This window comes from Drosophila takahashii, chromosome X (assembly GCF_030179915.1).
Source record: "Drosophila takahashii strain IR98-3 E-12201 chromosome X, DtakHiC1v2, whole genome shotgun sequence".
In the NCBI taxonomy this organism is placed as follows: Eukaryota; Metazoa; Arthropoda; class Insecta; order Diptera; family Drosophilidae; genus Drosophila; species Drosophila takahashii.
Genome location: NC_091683.1, coordinates 17,377,974 through 17,398,207, shown reverse-complemented (window position 1 = coordinate 17,398,207; position 20,234 = coordinate 17,377,974). Strand labels below are relative to the sequence as shown.

General features: G+C 40.6%; 4 protein-coding genes across 4 annotated transcripts; 3 read left to right on the top strand and 1 right to left on the bottom strand.

Moving 5' to 3' along the window:
• Positions 1-44: 44 nt before the first annotated feature.
• MED20 (Mediator complex subunit 20) lies at positions 45-2,364 on the top strand. Its single transcript, XM_017137541.3, has 2 exons — positions 45-549; positions 1,647-2,364. Exons 1-2 carry the CDS (start codon positions 136-138, stop codon positions 1,989-1,991), a joined length of 759 nt encoding a protein of 252 aa, XP_016993030.2. The 5' UTR covers positions 45-135; the 3' UTR covers positions 1,992-2,364.
• Positions 2,365-2,588: 224 nt separating this feature from the next.
• Pdcd4 (Programmed cell death 4) lies at positions 2,589-12,448 on the bottom strand. Its single transcript, XM_044394955.2, has 4 exons — positions 11,855-12,448; positions 7,564-8,987; positions 7,312-7,451; positions 2,589-3,610 (listed from the first exon to the last, which is right to left on the bottom strand). The coding sequence occupies exons 2-4, from the start codon at positions 8,866-8,868 to the stop codon at positions 3,538-3,540; spliced, it is 1,518 nt and encodes a 505-aa protein (XP_044250890.1). The 5' UTR covers positions 8,869-8,987; positions 11,855-12,448; the 3' UTR covers positions 2,589-3,537.
• Positions 12,449-13,493: 1,045 nt separating this feature from the next.
• Rtc1 (RNA terminal phosphate cyclase 1) lies at positions 13,494-14,852 on the top strand. The gene is made up of 2 exons (XM_017137566.3): positions 13,494-14,406; positions 14,467-14,852. The coding sequence occupies exons 1-2, from the start codon at positions 13,594-13,596 to the stop codon at positions 14,797-14,799; spliced, it is 1,146 nt and encodes a 381-aa protein (XP_016993055.2). The 5' UTR covers positions 13,494-13,593; the 3' UTR covers positions 14,800-14,852.
• Positions 14,853-15,715: 863 nt separating this feature from the next.
• On the top strand, positions 15,716-18,676 carry Yp3 (Yolk protein 3). The gene is made up of 3 exons (XM_017137564.3): positions 15,716-15,979; positions 16,808-17,190; positions 17,837-18,676. Exons 1-3 carry the CDS (start codon positions 15,775-15,777, stop codon positions 18,509-18,511), a joined length of 1,263 nt encoding a protein of 420 aa, XP_016993053.1. The 5' UTR covers positions 15,716-15,774; the 3' UTR covers positions 18,512-18,676.
• The last annotated feature ends 1,558 nt before the right edge of the window (positions 18,677-20,234 follow it).

The following is a 20,234-nucleotide window of genomic DNA, read 5'->3' as shown; positions in this document are numbered from 1 at the left end:
TGTACTACAAAACGCAGTGTGACCAGGTGCAGTTCACCGAAATACCCCTGAGTGGCTCGACCAGCCAGGTAAACAAACCACAAAAATCGCCAGTTAAGTGAATTAATTAATTTTAAGCCGAATTTTCGCGAAATTATGGGTGTGACTGTCCTGCAACCGTACCCCCTGCCCGAGGGCAAGTCGGGGGCGCACATCATCGACCAGCTGAGCAAGCGGCTGCTCGCTCTGGGGGCCACACACGCCGGCCAATTCCTCGTCGACTGCGAGACGTTCATCTCGACGCCGCAGCCGCACAACGGAGCCCCAGGACGCGCGGTCCACGTCCTGCACAACTCGGAGTACCCCGCCTCCACGTTCTCGATCATCGACAACGGCACCGGCAAGCAGGTGGCCCTCGTCGCCGACAACATCTTCGATCTGCTCATGCTCAAGATGACCAACACCTTCACCTCCAAGAAGCAGACGAAGATCGAGTCCCGCGGCGCCCGCTTCGAGTACGGCGACTTCGTCATCAAGCTGGGATCCGTCACCATGATGGAGCACTTCAAGGTATGCTTGGTGCAGCCACAGGCCCAGGGAACTAATCTGCATATGAATAGTAAAGGAAATAATAGCCCAAATTTGAAATACCTTGTTATACTTGTAGATTAATTCTGAACAGATTTACGTTCAAATCTGCACATTTTAATTTTTTGCCATATTTTGCAAAAAAAATTATAAAAAATGCGAGAATTGGTAAAAATTAAATTTTCCCAAAAGTGATGATAAATATTCAGTTTTTTTGCCGAAACAAAGGAAATAATAGCCCAAATTCGGAATGCTATACCTTGTTGAACTCGTAGCTTAATTCTGAATCGATTAGCCATTAAATCTGGACATTTTAATTTTTTCCCATTTATTGCAAAAAAGTCATGATGGTAGTACCCTTTATCAAAAATGGGAAAATTGGTAAAAATTACATTTTCCCAAAAGTGATGATAAATATTCAGTTTTTTTTTGCCGAAACAAAGAAAATAATAGCCCAAATTTGAACTCGTAGCTAAATTCTAAATCGATTTGCGATTAAATCTGGACATTTTAATTTTTTGCCATTTTAAGCAGAAAATTTTGATAGTACCCCTTATCAAAAATGCAAAAATTGTTGAAAAACTAAATTTTCCCAAAAGTGATCATGAAATACCATTTTAATCAGAAGTTTGTAAAAGTTTCTTACAGAAATAGAGCTTATCGATATTTTCGATTTTTTGACAATATTGATTCGATAATAACGATGTTTTGAAGGGAAAACACAAATTATATTTCGAGAAATAGCATATATTCAATATATGTTTTATTTTTTCAAGCTCTATACAAAAATCTCTAAATATCCCAAAAAACAAACACATAAATATTAAATTAAAAAATATATATAGTATTCAATCACTTCTGTTATATTACTTAAAAGTTTTGTTTTATATCCCACAGAAATCTCTAAACATTCGCTTGAAAAAAGTTCCTAAAAAACAATTACCAGAATTTCAGAACTTCAATTTTTTTGGCATGATGTTAGCAAACATTTTGATTTGGCTTTTAAAATATTTACAAATATTATTTAATTCCTTTATTTATCACTCACTAAACCGTGTATTTTACAACTCCCATTCCAGGGCATCCTCATCGAGGTCGAGTACAAGTCGTGCGTGATCCTGGCCTACTGCTGGGAGATGATACGCGAGGTGCTGCAGGGCTTCCTGGGCATCGGCGTGGGCAAGGACTTTCCCTCGTACTTCGCCCCGCAGACGATAATGACGGCGATGGGCCAGCAGCAGCTGCACGCGAAGCACAACGACATCTACGAGCCGATGGACACGGTGAAGCAGTACCTGGAGCAGTTCACCAACTACCGCAAGCACGTGGCCCTGCTCGGCGGGATGGGCAGCGGTCCGGTTGGGCCGCAAGTGGGTCCGCCCGTGCACATGTCGCCCGGGGTGGTGGGCCTGAATCGACCCTGATCCGCCGACGTCAAGCTGGAGCCACCGGATGGACCAGTAGCCGATTAAGTAGGATGTTCTTTTTGTGTTTTGTATTTAAGTGAAGATAAAATAGAATAGATAAAATATAATACAAAATACCATGTCACAAAAACCTCCAGTATGCAAGGCAAAATTTAATTCTGGTACAATAATACTTACTCATTACTAATCGGTTTACCATATCCAAAGTTATACGTATTTGCTTTGCCTATCTGGAGATTTCTGTAACAACTGAATAAAAGAAAATATTTTGGACAACTTCGTATTAAAAATATCTTAGATTTGTATATGTACGAGACTATAGGATTAAAAAAGTAAATAAATCACTATTTTATTCATCATTTAATGTAAATATTTGTATTTGTTTTGAATTTCAATAAAAACAACCCGTTTTTTTTTGTTTTAAATTTTATTTTTTATGTATATTTTCTGCTTTTAACACAATAGTTTATATATATATATGTAGATATATATATTTAATATATAGATGCGTTGGTGTAAGAATATGTCGAATTTTTGTTTCTTCATGAAATGTAAACAATTAAAAATATAAGTGGGGGGCGAAAACAAAAAGTCTTTTTCTTATCTTATAAAATGCAACGTTTATTCAATCCAAACAATCAAAAAAAAAAAAGATATAGCAGCGGGAAAGAGATGAATCCGTTGGTAAACGTACGTAATATGTAAAATTAAGCTTAACTATGTTAGTCTTCTAACACACAGTTACAAAAAATTAAGGAAAGAAATCATGACGATGCGCTTAGGAAGTAATTAAAATGGGTTTTTTTTTGTTTTGCTGAATTTCAAATCAATAAATCAATGGAATTTGTGTGCTGTTTTGGCTGCATAACAGTGGTGGTTAAACATAAATTTCATACAACTTTTCAACCAATTTCTCAGGGGTGTACGAGTGTGTCGTGTGTAACAGTTTCGTATAAGTAATATGCTTTGCTTTCAAGTGGCATGCGCAGCGTGCTAAGTACGCTGCTGTTCTGGTTCTCCAACCATCCTTCGTCATATGCGATGCGATGATCCCAACTCAAAAGAAAACCCACAACAAATGCTGCATCGTTGCTCATTAGTATCCTGATCCTCATTCTGGATTCTCTTGGTTTGTGATCTTATTTTTTTTTCACTCATCTCGTTTTTACAAATCTTTAAAATATACTTTCGCTTTACGTTTTTAGTTTTACATGTAGGTTAGATATACGTTGTAGGTGTTTATGTAGGTTTTATAATTATGAATATAGTTTAAACGGAGATCAAATTCCGATTGATTGTTTGTTTTTTGTGTGTGTGTGACCGTTGAGGGTAGGTTCTTTCTATCAAGATTTGCGACAAATTCTCCATTTCGTCTTTTCTTATCAATTGTTTTTGTATTCTTTGCATTTTCTCCTTTTTTTTTTGTAATTTGGTGTTTTGTTGTTGTTGTGGTTCCTCTGTTGTTGCTTCTTTCGGTGTCCTTGGGGAGAGTTGGAGTCGTTATATAAGCATATGAAGCATATAAGGGCCCCGTAATCCCGATTTAATCGCGCATGGGCAAGGTAGCTGGCTTCACATGACCGCCATCGCCCTCCGAAACGAAACGCTTGCGCCCGCTGCAAATATATAGAAAATCGGAGAAATTTATCAGAAATTTGTTAATCAATATTACGAGGGGTTGGGTACAAATAGTAGCTAGGTAAACATATTACAGAAATTACCATTAACTCATTAACCAAACATTCGTTGTACTTTACATAAATTTTAGGCAAAATGACTCAAACAGTCATTCTATTTTGATGTCACTTTAAAAATATAATAAAAAAAAAATTCAAAAAAGTAAGTTATGATAACATTGTTGCAACAATTTAATTTAATAATGCTTCAAATTGAATTTTAAAAACACAATATGAACTTTTTCAGATGCCAACCTACTAAACTAATTTACATACGGACAATATTATATTTTCGAATATTATTACGTAAAATGTACATAAATATATTATAGATTTTAAGAAATGATTTCAACTGGTGTTTAGATCACAAATATAAAAAAAAAATCGATTTAAATACATATTTATGTATAAACATATATGTAAACATTGTTCTGCAATCCAAAAAGATAGCAGCAAGCAAGTAACGTAACAAAGAAATAAATGCATTTTAAATGCAACTGCATAATATTATCATCTCTCTTTCTCACTCTGCTGTACGCACTTTGTAATTATACAATTATGCAATGCAATGCCGCAAAAAAAAAACAAAAACAAAAAAACAAAGAACAAGGAAACAAAGAGGAAAAAACAAAAAACAAGTTGCAAAATGCTTGGCGCAAATTCGGCAACAACAACAACAATTTGCACAAAAGTTCATTCACCGTTGACCCTTTTTCGCTCTCCCTCTCTCTGTCTCTCTCTGTCGTTGGAGGTTCTCTCTCCCCCTTTTGCTCTCTTTTTTTCTTGCAACAGCTGTGCAAAAGTAGCGGGTGAATACAATTTAGAGGGGAGGGGGAAATTAAAACTAGTTTTATTTGAGAGGAACTGACCGACCAATCAAAGGATTCTAATAATAAAAAAATATATATATTTAAAAAAAAAAGAAAAACCAGCTGGAGTCTTAATTGTTGAATCTATAAATATGTGACCAAGTGGGGGCCGAAATGCACAAATAAACACATAAATACATATGTATATATGTATGGGAATCAACTAAAATTGCGGCAAGATAAGCCCACGACCACAAACATAAAAACACGAGTCAAAACAAAAAAAAAAATTTTTAAAAATAAAAAGAAAAAAGCATAACAGAGCGGAGCCCCCAGCGAAGCCAGCTGCATGTCAGTGCTGATAGCTTAGCTTGTTTATAGCTAAGAGAATAATAGCTAAGAATAAGAATTGCTTCCGCTTGAAAGGTAACATTAGGTTTTTTAAATTTTCCAAATTATTTTCCTTAAAAACAAAGCATAGGTTAAATTTGCACTTCCAATTAATTCCCTTTTTCCAATTTCCTTTTAATTATTTTGAAATTCAAAACAAATAAAAATCTCTAGAAATCCCAGCTTGAAAAAAGCCAAGCTTTTTGCCAACGCTAAGCCTCATCAACCGTTATGTCTGAGTGTCTTGGCATTGAGTTCAGCTTAAAAAAACTTTTTTTTGCAAGCTCTTTTTTGCATCTGTAGATGTTGCGTTGGCGTCACATATAGTTTTCTTGTTGTTATTGTTGTTGGTGGTGTAAAGTGAATGGTGTTGGTGGTGTTGTTGCTTTTGTGGCTGCTGCAGTCGCTGATTTTATTATGGTTGTTGTTGTTGCTTTTGTGGCTGTCGCGTAGTGTTGTTGTTGTTACTGCGCTAAAAGTGGCAAAGTGCAATAGCCGCTGTCAAGGCAAAATGCAAATGCAAATGCAGTTATAGTAGCAGAAACAACAACAACGAAAGTGGGAGTGGCAAGCAGGTCGATAACAGCAACTTGGCCGCCATGTTTACCTTCGCACAAACACTAGCAAACAAAACAACATCGCACAAACACTAAAGAAAACGCCAAGACGATCTTGAGCCACATGCAGGTTGTTGCACCAACAAACAACAACACAAGTAATACTAAAAAAAAATTAAATCAATTCAGTAATGCAAAGTTTGGCGCGATAAAAACCAATCGATAAGAGACGTCCGCCCACATTACCCCCAACCTCCCACACCCACCCCCACTTCATCACACACATTTATCGATAACAGCCACTTCTTTTGCACAAACAATAAAAAAATTGAAAGAAATCCGACATTTTTATACCCTTACATTTCTTATAATTACAATTTTATTGCTGGCACGATATTAACTTATCTTTTGAAGGAAAAGGAATTTCTCAAAATTGTTTACTGATTAAAATAAAATAAGTTTTTATTGGATTTATTAATACTATTTCCTCCAGTATCAAAACTATTTATAAGATACTTTAGAAATCTTAAAAAAAATCAAAATGATTTAAAAATATAAAAAAAGAATCACTAAATCCAGTTAAATAGTTAGTTTTAACTGATACTTCCAAAACCGGTCAACAAAATCATCATTTCCCATCGACTCTTTCAACAGAAACGGAAAGTAGGAAAATAAAGAAGCTGATCGCAAAGAATGGGAGCCAAGAACTCGATATGTACATATAAAAATAAATATAACTAGCCGGCACCTGATAAACCGGCACAACAACAACAGCAATAATACAACAACAGGGCTGAAATGGCAAGAAAAACAAAATAAACAGCGTGAAAAAAAAGACTGCCTCAACGGATGACGCGTCGTACGTCAAGTTAATTCCAAAATGCGAAACTAAACTGCGCAATAGAAATTTCATAAACAAACATATACACACGTAGAGACAAACACTCTGGCCACAAACAAAACACGTCTATATGCATGTACTATCCGTCTATATAAGAAACTGAGCCAAAAGCGAAAAAAGAAGAAAAACAAAAAATAGGAGAATAATAAACAAGTCGAAGCCGGCAAAAGCAAAAAAAAAAAGCACGTACAAAAAATACATATCTAAGCACAGCAGCGGGTAAAATATTAGCGTTACAAATATTAATCTATAAAAAAAATATTTCAACAGATTAATTTATTTTTTTGAATAATCAAATTAAAAAAAAAAAATCTTTCAAAAATACCTAATCAAGTTTATTAATCCCTTAGTCATGATTAATTTTTTTGCCCTATGCTGTTTGCACTAATAGGCCGAAAATTGGAACAAACAAATGGCCTCCATAAATCTTGGGCTAGTTTACCCTTCGCCATAAATAGAATTATCAACAAAATCATATTATAATCGACATTTAGTTAATTTTTCGCTATCAAACTAAACGACGAGTGGTTATCGCCAATTAACCCCTAGCTCTTTATAGCTGACGATCTGATCGATGGGCCCTGTTTCAGTATGGATAGTATACAAATAATTGTAAACAACAATGTATAAACCCTCTTTATGGGGGGGCACACCACCACTTTGGGGGCGTGTTGTCTTTATGGCTGCTAGGATTACGTAAACACGTCTCGCTCTCATTGCTAACGGAGTGAATAAGTTTCTTGACTGTAGCTATTGTATATTTGTAGATTCTTATAAACAGGTGGGCTCATCGTTGGCAGTTCTATTGTCTTATCAATTCATATTTCTTAAATACATTTGATACTCCGCATAAACACATGATTAAATTAGAGAAACATAAACTATAATTTAATATACTATTATATTATATTAAACTAATGGTTTTATGACCAATTTGACTTTAATATACTATTATATTATATTATATTATTTTTGTAAACTTACCGCGATGGCACATTGTTAATAATCTTGTCGGTAAGGAATCCGGCGCGATTGCAGCGTTCGACAAAGCGATCGAGTATTATATAGGCCAGGGGCACATCCAGAACGATGTCCGCCATGTCATCGAAGACGCGCATGAAACCCTGTCGAAAGAAAAGCAAGGATCCATATGGATTATAAGATTTTTCCCATCACTGGCAAATTATTAAACATCTACTGAAACATTTATAAAATATAATAAGCAACTCAACCCACCTGCTCCATGCCCGCGGGCAGCACCAGGCAGGTGAGATCTAGCTGCTTGAGCAGCTCGCACATGGCCTCCTCGGTGGTCTGGCTGAGTGACTCCAGGGTCATGACGATCGCCTCGTAGACGAGCTCGTGATGATAGTGCGGCACCTCGAGGGCGCGCAGGCAGCGCTGGGCCTCGGCCACGTCCCGCGAGGATATGTACTCCTTGAGCAGCAGCTCCATCTGCTTGGTGATCGTCTTCACGGGACGCAAGGGGCCACCCATGCCCCAGACGTTGTCCAGATGGGCCCACACCTGCTTGTGGAGCAGCGAGTCGGCGCGACGGAGGGCCTGCTCGGCATGCTCGCCCAGCTCGAGGCTCCGGAGCTCCTCCTCTGCCTTCACCACAAACTTGGGCGGAATGCAGTCGTCGGCCACCGCACGGGCCATAAAGTTGCCCAGCATGGTGGGCGCCTCTGGAGTGTCAAGGATGAGATCCGGCAGATTGGCCAGCAGCATGTTGAAGCCCTTCTCGATGTCCTTGCCGGTGATAACCCGTCCGTACAGATCCGAGATCAGCACCGAGGTCATCTCCCGCTGCGAATCCTTGTGATCCATGGCGATCTCCACGAGAATACTGGTTATGTGTTCACGCAGCGGACCCTGGAGGATCTCATCGAAGCTCAGGGCCACCTCGTGCGGATCCCCGTGCTCGTAGTACTCCAGGACAATGGGCTCCGCCAGCTTGAAGAACTCCTCGGGCGTAATCTCCGTGATCACCTCGCGCAGCTCGACATTCCGATCGTTGCACTCGCTGTCGTAGTTGGGATCGTTCTCGTCCTCGTACACCTCGGCCAGAGCCTCCGAGCCGGGCAATCCCCAGACGCCCTTGCCACCGGCTCCGCCCTTCTTGGGCAATCCCCGGCCTCGGGCGAGATTCCTCGATCGCCGGCTGTTCTTCCAGCGACGATGGGGCACCACATAGCCGCCGGGCGAGGGCAGGATGCCGTTGATGGCCAGCGGCGGGGCAGCAGCTCCAGCAGCCGCGGCAGCCACTCCATTGCCATTCGTTTGATTGGGACTGCCGCCGGAGCCACTGTTCTGTCTTTGGATGAGCCGCTTGGCCTTGCGCTTGATCCGGCCATCCTCCACGGGCAGCGGCTTCTTGATATGCCCGTTCGAGTGGCCACTGCCGTTCAGCTCCACCGCCTGAATCTCTCCGTTCAGCTCCCGCTCCACGGAACTCTCCTTGGAATCGGATCCCGCCGGCGAATGGGAGGAGTGACGGGCGCCGTTGGTGGAGCGCTTATTATTCGATTCCACTTCCATAGTGACAATGATGATGTCTCACTCCCTACGATATCCCCTTGGAATGCACAGCAAGGATTTTGTGGATGGGTTTTTGGGTTTTGTACTCTTGCACCAGGTGCGTCCTCTTTGTTTTTTATCTATAATTAGATGGCAACAAGTTGGGGGGTGTAATTAACATAACATTAAAATAGAGAGATTAATACTTCTTCTTGAAAATCTTTGAAATCATATCTCTATCATATCTCAGTACTTTTCCATTGAATTGTAATTCCAAACCCTATTTACACATTTGAATTTGCTGATGCAAGATACAATCCCTTGAAGGTATAGTTTTCGGTGCAATTATCGAACTTGACTCTTAGAAAATCATGAGAAAAACGATATAGGGGTGCTTAGTGGAACTTTTCTGTGGACTCGCTTTCATTTGCTTGGGGGCGGTTTAATTTACATGTCTCGCCCTAAAGCCGGAATGCTTTCGAAGGTCTTGTTTGTTATTGTGCGTTGTGTTTGTGGAATTTTCATGGCACTAAAACAACAACTACACATAATGTCTGGCACGTAGCCGACAATCCCCCCTTAAAAACCCCTTCTTTCCAAGTTCCCATTTCTATTCGCATTCTCTTGTTTCTGGCTAAAAATAACATAAGCTTTTTGGCCTGCATGTAATATCTTTTATGCTTACACAATTAAGAGAATAATAAATACAAAGTAGTTTTAAGCTATTGCCTGCAGAACAAAAACAATTTTTATAGTTTTTTTAAAAACAATTTTTGGGTTAATAAAAATTTACAAAAAAAACCCTCGAGAATTTGGCCAATAAATCATTATCAAAAATACAGTTTCTTTAATGTGATCTGTAATAAAAAGAATATGATATTTTCGCATCTTCGGCTTTAATATTTTGACCGCATCTGTATATAACGGTACTGCGTCTTGGAAATCGCAAATGTTTGTCAATGGGCGTGGGTGTGACAGAGATAGCGATAGGGACATGTATCGAAACTCCCCTATAGTCAAAATTCAAGGTCACGCAACAACAACAACACCAAAGCCAAAAGGGACTACATAATTGTGATACCGTTAAAGCTTTGCAACCCCCACAAGCATTATAGGCATCTCTTTCGCACCAACTCCTGAATTGAAAGTTCCTTTCGTATGAGTGTGTGTTTGTTTGTGTGTGATTGTTTTTGTTTTACATAAATGCCTATTTAACTTAACTTGGCAGCTGCTTTTTGAGTTCTTTTTTTACTTTTTAACAAAAAATCCAGACTATACTTAAGATTTATGATAAAAAAATTTATTTCTATAAAAAGATTTATATTTTAACATGGCAAACAGAATTTCATATAAAAAAAATCAAGATAAGAAATTTCAACTTTCATAAAATTCTAGCTAACGATCTTAACTTAATGTTGGGTTGTATATATATTATGTACGTATGTTTGTAATAAATTCTTTGAATAATTATCGCAATTTTCGGTTGTAAAATATCAAATTTCCACACTTCTATTCTGCTTCTTCCACCCATGTAAAGCATAATAAGAATAAAAACAAAGGCAACGTGCAAAAAAAAAGCCGCATGTCCATGTTGTTTTTGTGTTGTTATTTTGTTGTTTGGGTTGCGTTTGATTTCGCATACATATTTACATATGAATGTATGTTGTGTGCTTTATATTGCGCCGTTTTCCTTTCTCCTCTTCTTTAACCGCTGCTTCTTATGTACTCCCCTCCTGTAAATATATTGTACATATGCTTATGTACATGCTGTAACCGGTTTTATGTTTGTTTTGCCCGGTTTAACCTTGAAAATTTAGTGCGCCTTACGAATTTCTATGTTTTTATTGCCGTCTCCTTCCTTTCTCTTCTTCTTCTTTCGCACTTGTTGTGCCCCCTTTTTCTGATAACAACAAAAACAGAAACAACAAAATAAACATTTTCGGCTGCTGTTGTTCCCGTCTCTTTTTCCCCTTGGCTTTTTGTTGATGCGTGTCCGAAATAATTTTTTAACCCCGAAATCAGGAAAAGGTATGAAGGGTGGGGAGAAAGAGGGAGAGAGCGGAGGATAAAAGAGGCGGGGGAAAAGCATAAAAATGACGCTGCCGAAATTGCGTCGCAAAAATTTCGCAAAAAGCCAGCAATGCCCAATAAAAAGAAGAAGAACAAGAAAAAGAAGCAACATTGTATGCTGTTTCTTAACAGAAGAGGTCAAATTATTAGAAGCACTAAATATTTGTTAAATTTTTAGATATTATAATTCATAATATCTTTGCCCATTATATTATTTTTAAGAAGAGATATAGGAATGTATTTACGTCTGTGAAATCTAAACTAAAAGTGATAATTGTTTAGCATTGGGTAAGAAGAGAAATTGGAATTTGTTTATGATTGATTCTGAAACCAGACCTTTTGTGGCGAAACCCTAAAAAGAATAGCTATTCAGATTTCCACAAGATTATTTTTCCAAGCCCTATAATTTCAACCGCCACTGTAATTTGGCCGTACAAAAACACTTCTTTTAATGGACAAATATGGAAAAATAAAATTGGATGACATGGAAACATTGGAGAATGCAAATAAACGTCGAGCCTCGAGACGACGAAAATAAACAAAAAAAAATTATAAGAAACAAGTTCGGCAGGCAGAAAAAGAAAACAAATTCACCAAACATCCCCCCACCCCCTGGGGGCAGCTGTTTTTCGTTTTCGGCTTTCCTCGTTTTTGTTTTTCTCGTTTTTTTCGGGTGCGTGCGTGCGTGCCGGTCGAGTTTATCACGTACACCAAAAACCCCCAGTTTTCCAATTGGAGCAAACATCAAAACATTCATAATTTAACACTTGATTTTGTGTGAAAACATTATTTTTTGACCGCGACTGTATTTTTTTGTTTTGCATTTTTTGCTTTTGTATTCGCATTCGCCGGCAGTTTTTCGTATTTACTTTTAAACGGTCTTCGCGAAGATCGATGTGTTGCCTTTTTTTGTATTTTACTTTTTTTTGCCACTTACCTAAGTGCTTTTCTGTCTCTCCTGCTGTCTTGCGCTATCTGGCTCTCCCTCTCTCTGATGCTGCAGCAAGAACAAGAACAACAACAACAAACGACGCGACTGCAACAACGTTGGCCCACTGCAGTCGACGTCGACGTCGGCTGCGCTGCCTTTATTCACTGGGGAGCCTGAGCCTGTTTGATAGTTGTAGTTGTTGTTTCTTTTCCGTGGGCTCCTTTCCTCGCTCTTTCGCTTCTTTCTCTTATTGGCGTGGGGGGCAAAGCAATAGCAAAGCAAGTGGGCAAAAATGCAAAATGCACTAAAATCTTGTGGCTCACAGAAAAAAAAGGCTCCTTCACACACGCACACACACTCGCACACCCACAACCATTCAGTTGTGCGTGTTGGGGAGCTGTTGCTGCTATTGTTGTTGTTGTGTTGCCTGCTCTGCTCCTTTCCCTCTCTTTCGCCTTGCTGTTTCTGTTGTTGCTGTTGCTGCTTTGCGCTGAGCCGTGTGAACTTTTGTGTTTTATTTTTTTTTTATGTTGGAACGAAAAGGATGAAGACCGCTGAATTCTGATTCGAATGGTCGAATGGCAAAAATGGCACACACAAACTCTAGAGGTGGAGAAACATCGATGAAAACATTGATGCATCGATATCTTAAAATTTTCTAGAAACATCGATGTTTTTTGCCACAATCGGTGTTTTTAAGCGCGCTTTTTAAAAACTTGGAAAGCTTAAGTTCCAGATTGCGAACCTTTTTTTTTAGAAAGTATTACCTGTACTATTTATTATTAGCCAGCTAATTAAGAAATAAAACGCCAAGTTTAAGAAATCTGAATTGTTTTAGTTGATTTCATTCAACAGAGTGGCATCCCTGCAATTGGCGGAAAAAAACAATTTGAAACGAAAAACATTTTTATTGTGAATAATTTGTATCGTCATACATATATTTGAGATTGAACAGTATTAATTTTGATCAATTGTAAATGAAACGACTTACATATATTTATATTTAAATTATAGTGACGACGACAGCATAACGGTTATTTTAAAAATGGCGGCAAAGAGCAAACGATGAAATATTAGAAAACAAAAATTACAATTTAAGCAATATCGAATTTATCGAAATATGTATTTATTTTACTGTTTCCCATAAGAGCGGCTTTTTTCAACACAAAAAAACGAATGATAAACTTAAAAATGGCTGATTTGGTAAAAAGAAAACCGACAAATCAACAGTTCTTCTTAGAAATGTATTAAATTACATGGGTATATACAAATGTATTTATGTATGTTTCAAAAACTTTAAACGATAGCTGCGAAAGCAATATGCCAATATTGCATCAGTTTAAAAATATGTATCGTGAATATAGAAATTAAGAACTGATTGTTTTTCTTAAATAGTTTGTGTTTGCTTTCGCGAGCTCCCTGGGGATTAGAGATTATGAATTCCTTATCGCAATGTAACTGGCGGCTCGGAGGTTTCAACCATAATATCACATGTTCGCGGTTCCATGGAAATATATCAAAGTTCTGATCAGACATTTTTACTCTATTTTTTTTGTTTTAGTTTTTATTAATACGTTATACTAATTTTTTGCCGTGCTCGACAACCCTGAAGCGCGCTGCCAGACAGTTTTAGCCTATCGATAGCCGATAGCCCGCCGATTGTTGTTGTTTACCTCTTTCAACGCACGTGCGTCTCGTAATTTGTGTGATTTTCTAGTTAATTTGGAGGATCTAAGAACTCCACGATGCCGCCCGTTGCCCAGGAGGGCAATTGCCTGATCTACCGCGGCAGCAACTTTCTCAAGCAGCGCCTAATCCTGGCCTGCCTGTCCGGCAAGCCGGTGAAGATCAACCAAATCCGCTCGGAGGACGAGGCGGCACCGGGTCTGCGGGAATACGAGATCAGTTTGATCCGTCTGCTGGACAAGATCACCAACGGCACCAAGATCGAACTGAATCCCGCCGGCACGAGTGTCATGTTCTCGCCGGGATTGCTGCACGGCGGTCAGATCCATCACGATTGCTGTGTGCAGCGTGGCATTGGTTATTACTTGGACGCCCTGATTGCTTTGGGTCCCTTCTGCAAGAATCCGCTGCACTGCAGCCTGCGCGGCGTGACCAACAGCAGGGATTCGCCATCGGTGGACCACATCAAGGGTGCAGCCCTCTCGCTGCTCAAGCGCTTCCTTCTGGTCGACGAGGGCCTGGAACTGAAGGTCATACGGCGTGGAGTGGCTCCTTTGGGCGGCGGCGAGATCACCTTTCGCTGCCCGGTGCGCAAGAGCCTGCGCGCCCTGCAGTTCCAGGCGCAGGGCATGGTCAAGCGCATCCGGGGCACCGTCTACGCCTGCAAGGTCTCGCCCGCCCTGGCCAATCGCACCGTGGAGGCGGCCAAGGGCTGCATGCTCAAGTTCCTGCCCGATGTCTATATCTACACCGATCAGAACAAGGGCAAGATGTCTGGGAATTCACCTGGCTTCGGCATCTGCCTGATTGCGGAGACCACGGACGGCGTTTGCTACGCCGCCGACTGCAATTCCAACACAAGGGAGGAGTCGGTTAGTTGTGATGGTTTTCCTTAACTCTTTAATGAACTAATAGCTTTGATTTCCCCCCAGGACACCCCCTCCATACCCGAGGATCTGGGCCAGGAGGTGGCCATGCGTCTGCTCGACGAGATCTACCGCGGTGGCTGCGTGGATTCCACCTACCAATGGCTGGCGGCACTTTATATAGCATTGGGACAGAAGCACGTCTCCAAATTCCTGACCGGCGCTCTGTCCACCTACACTGTTCACTTCCTGCAACATCTGCGCGACTTCTTCTCGATCACCTTCAAGCTGGAGAATCCCGAGGCGGAGGATGAGGACGAGGATGTGCGGGGTGCCCAGAAGGTCCTGATGGCCTGTGTCGGGATTGGCTACACGAACATCAATAAGCGCGTTACCTAAACTGTTCTCTTGGCTAAAAATTGTAGGAATAAATGTATTTTTTTTATCACTTAGTATGCATATAACATTTTTATCACTGGGATAAAATATAAAACAATGCTTTTTTACTTAATTTATTTATTTTCAATTTTTTATTTAGTTCGCCTTTTTTATGTAATACAATTTTATGCAATTTCGGCTAAAGCATTTTTGTTGAGCTGGTCATAATATTTTGTTTACCTAAACCGAAAGTTTATTTATACTTTGTAACCGCCCGAAAATCATAAAAACAAACCAGATTTTGACTTAAAGAGGGATGATGCCTTCAAACTTACAATATATGTATTCAAAATAGCATTATAATATTCATTGATTCGAATTTGGACGGGTTCCAATCTCGCTGGAGGTCAAAGCTGGGTCACATCTCTCATTTGACGCAGGTGTTGCAAGTTTGTTGCCAGGTCAAGTCTAATCGAGGGATCTGTACACGTTTTTTAATCAATCAGGCTATATTACAAACTATGTGCAGTGAAAAAAAATATTAAAAGGATTAATATGGCATTGAAAAGTGTTTAAACCTGTGAATATTGTAATTGGTATTTATGATGATGGTATAAAAACCTCCAGAGATTTTATATGCTACAAAATAAAGCCTGTAAGTAAGGGCTTTTGCAATTTTATGAATGGGTTATATTTTACAAATTTTTTGCCAAGTGTCTAGAGGTTCAAAAACCTTTTTGTGATAACAAAACGGTTGGCAAACACATGCGAAATAAATCGGTTTTTGCAATAATTCCGATTTTGCACTTGCAATTCCGGCGACGGATCAGCAGAAAAAAAAAAACTAAAAGTCAGACAGCCGACAAAGCAGAAATTAGTTCGAAATCGGAGCTATATAAACCACTTGGCCGGCTGGAAGAGGCCATCAAACGTCGTTCAACGTTTGGCCCGATCTGATCTGATCTGATCTGAAAAAACCCGGTTCCCCTCAGCAAAATGATGAGTCTCCGCCTCTGCCTGCTGGCCACCTGCCTCCTGGTGGCGGCCCATGCCTCCAAGGATGGCGCCAACATGCAGCTGAAGCCCACCAAGTGGCTGACCGCCTCCGATCTGGAGAGCGTGCCCTCCCTCAACGACATCACCTGGGAGCGTTTGGAGAACCAGCCTTTGGAGCAGGGAGCCAAGCTGATCGAGAAGATCTGTGAGTAGAAAAAATAAATCTATCTATATTTTGATATTTTTTAAATTTCAAATTAAAAAGTATATATTTGTTTCATATTTAACAAATATTTATTGGAGTAGAAAAAATAAATCTATTGGTTTTTTCATATTTTTTAAAGTTAAAATTAACAAGAAAGGAAGCTACCTTCGGCCAGCCGAAGCTTATATACCCTTGTAGATAAAAGAATACTCACTCGGTGCAGTTCCAGGGATTCCAGATTCAGCGTTTCGATTTATTTCAATTTTGTTTTTAAGTAGTCAAGAATCAAAACGCCTACTTCCTACAAAGTTACAATGAATTTTCTTATATTTGATTGGGAGCCTTAAGATATAGTGGTCCGATCCGGCTGGCTCCGACATATGTACTACCTGCAATAGAAAGAAGACCTTCGGGAAAGTTTCATCGCGATAGCTTTAAAACTGAGAGACTAGTTCGCATAGAAACGGACAGACGGACAGACGGACAGACGGACAGACGGACAGACGGACATGGCTAGATAGACTCGGCTATTGGTGCTGATCAAGAATATATATACTTTATGTGGTCGGAAACGTCTCCTTCACTGCGTTGCAAACATCTGACTGAAATTATAATACCCTCTACAAGGGTATAAAAATAATACATTTTTTTTCACATTTAACAATTATTAAAAGTATTACTCTTAAAAAGGTGTCTAAAAGTATGCTCGTGATATTTTTCAATCGTGTAAATATATTATAGCATACTTTTAGTCACGGTATTAAAAGATTTTTAAATCTCTAGAGGTTTTTACTTAATGAAATTAAATATTCCCTTTCCAATTCCCAGACCACGTTGGCCAAATCAAGCACGATCTGACCCCCAGCTTTGTGCCCAGCCCAAGCAACGTGCCCGTCTGGATCGTCAAGTCCAACGGCCAGAAGGTCGAGTGCAAGCTGAACAACTACGTGGAGACCGCCAAGGCCCAGCCCGGTTTCGGTGAGGATGAGGTCACCATCGTCCTGACCGGCCTGCCCCAGAACAGCAACGCCCAGAAGAAGGCCATGCGCAAGCTGGTCCAGGCCTACGTCCAGAAGTACAACCTCCAGCAGCTGCAGAAGAACGCCCAGGAGCAGCAGCAGCAGCAGAAGAGCAGCGACTACGACTACACCAGCAGCGAGGAGGCCGCCGATCAGTGGAAATCGGCCAAGGCCGCCAGCGGCGATTTGATCGTGAGTAGAAAATTAATTCTAAAAAAAATATTCCTTTAAAAGAAGAACCACTCCTAAATCAAGAGCATTTTTTCCTTTGCTCTGCCGGCGCTCTGCCAACACACAACCAGTGTTCAAATCCCTTTCAAAAAAAGAAACACTTCCCAATCATCAGTTGATCAAACGATAAAGGGATTATGTCCCACTTTTTTAGAGGCTCTGCCAACACACACACAGTGTACAAAACCCTTTCGAAAAAAGAAAAACTCCCCCATCATCACTGATGATTCATCAGTAATCTTTTAATAAAGGAATAATCTCCCACTCTTTTAGAGGCTCTGCCGGCGCTCTGCCAACACACACACTGTATACAAAACCCTTTCGAAAAAAGAAACACTTCCCCATCATCACTGATGATTCATCAGTATTAGTTTGATAAAGGGATAATCTCCCACTTTTTTAGGGGCTCTGCCGGAGCTCTGCCTACCCACACACAGTGTAAATATGCCTTTCAAAAAAAGAAACACTCCCAAATCATCACTGAAGATTCATCAGTATAAAGGGATAATCTCGCACTTCTTTAGAGACTCTACCGGCGCTCTGCCTACCCACACACAGTGTACAAATTTTGCATCACACCTTAATCTATTTAATTTGAATTTTCCAGATCATCGACCTCGGCTCCACCCTGACCAACTTCAAGCGCTACGCCATGCTGGATGTGCAGAACACCGGCGCCATGATCGGCCAGACCCTGATCGAGCTGACCAACAAGGGAGTGCCCCAGGAGATCATCCATCTGATCGGCCAGGGAATCAGCGCCCATGTGGCCGGAGCTGCCGGCAACAAGTTCACCGCCCAAACGGGCCACAAGCTGCGCCGCATCACCGGTCTGGACCCCGCCAAGGTGCTGTCCAAGCGTCCCCAGACCCTCGGCGGTCTGTCCCGCGGCGATGCCGACTTCGTTGATGCCATCCACACCTCGACCTTCGCCATGGGCACCCCCATCCGTTGCGGCGACGTGGACTTCTACCCGAATGGACCCTCGACGGCGGTTCCCGGCGCTGAGAATGTGATCGAGGCTGTGGCCCGTGCCACCCGCTACTTTGCCGAGTCCGTGCGTCCCGGCAGCGAGCGCAACTTCCCCGCCGTGCCGGCCAACTCCCTGAAGCAGTACAAGGAGCAGGATGGCTTCGGCAAGCGCGCCTACATGGGTCTGCAGACCGACTTCGATCTGCGCGGCGACTACATCCTCGAGGTCAACCCCAAGAGCCCCTTCGGCCAGCGCAGCCCCGCCCACAAGCAGGCCGCCTACCACGGCGTCCACCAGGCCCGCAACTAGGGATCCACGTCCCCCGATGGTTGGATGGAACCCGTGCAGCTCCTGATACTCAGAGAAATCCGCAAAACGTAGGCTAGCTTAGAAAATCCATAAAACAAACGAAAAAACAAAAAATACTTCAAAAACTCCATAAAAATAAAAGCTGCAAATTAACTAAAAATAAAACTTTTTCTTTAAGTCAGGGATTTGTGGATATCCTGTTGGGATGTACATTAGGGTGGCCCAGATGTTTTCACCCTTTTATATAGTATTCGATTGTCATACCTTTCTGAGCTGGTTATTAAATTTCCAATCGATTGACATTTAAACCCGGAAATTTTATTTTTTGACCATTTTTCGCAAAAAATCATGATCAAAAACCAAAAACTCAGATCCCAATTTTTCATGAAATCTTATGTTTGGAAAATTGGAGCTTAAGTCCTAACTTTAGTTTAACATGCGGAGGATAAAACAGTTCTAAGTAACGTACTTACGGATACATACGTATTAATGTAGAAATATAGTATAAATAGAGTGGGATGAAGTGAGAGTGAGGCAACTAGTGGCAGTTGAAGTGCACTCAATTAAATGTTGCATTTAGCTTACCGTTAGCGCTTACACGTTCAAACAACGCTCGCCGACCTGTGCAAACTCAATTGTTCCTCTATTTTTGGGGCATGCGCGGTGTAAATGTCAAAGTTGAACTCTATCACATGCAATAGACAAGCGACTAGGAAAATGGCCAAGCAAAAGCTGGAGATGAAGATGGAGAGATAGTAGCTCTAGCTTTTGAAGATGGAGTGACAGGAGCGGAATGACAGGAGTTGGCGTCTTCTGTTTGTGCATGTCGTGACATGTTTGCTCTGAAGCGGAATTCTGCGAATACGTCGTAATAGCCAAAGCTTATCGCCAAAACCGTACACCTTAGAAATGAGAAATGCTTTCTCGCTCTCACTCCCCCGCAAAGCTTGCTGCCTGCTCTCTCTCGTCTTACTCCCGAAAAGAGAGCGCACAAGGACGCCGGGACGTTGGCATTTCGTGGGGACCTCCAAGTTTCTTGCAGGAATTACACTTGTATTATTCATTGGCCGATATGCATAAATCCAATTTACGGAACCCCCTTTCTGGCGTCCCCGCCAAAATGAGAGAAAGGCAGAGCGCGCATTTCCATATCTTTGGCATTTTCTCGCGCGCTTTTGGTGCGCACAATTTTGAAAGATGGGGTGTTCCGCAAGACGTAAGGTGTTTTCGTCTGAAACCTACTTTAAAGTATAATAATTTTTGAATAGAAGATACTAGGTAAGTTAAAAACATAAAATAAATATACGAACATTTGTACATATGTAAATGTGTTTATATGTATAGAATCTTTTTTTTATAAATTTTAAAATTTTTTTTAAACACTTTTCTTTATAATCCTTAGAAATAATATAACATGGATTTTGAACTTTTAATCTTTGTAGTTTCATAATTTGTTTATAATGAGCCCAATTCTTTATCTCTATGAAAGGTAAAACATCGAATATCAGTATTTTTTATATACTTTTGAAAACATGGGCGATTTGATAACCCTAGAGATTTCTCACCCAAATCTATTTTCGGAACGCCCTCTCTGGCGCTCTCTCCGCTCTTTCTCTCTTGGCTTTTCTCAGCTGCTTTAGCTTCGTTTGCCTTTCAGCGTTCGTTGGGTTTTTGGCGTTCAGTAAATTTCAGTATTTCAGAGTATTTCAGAGTACTTCAGTTC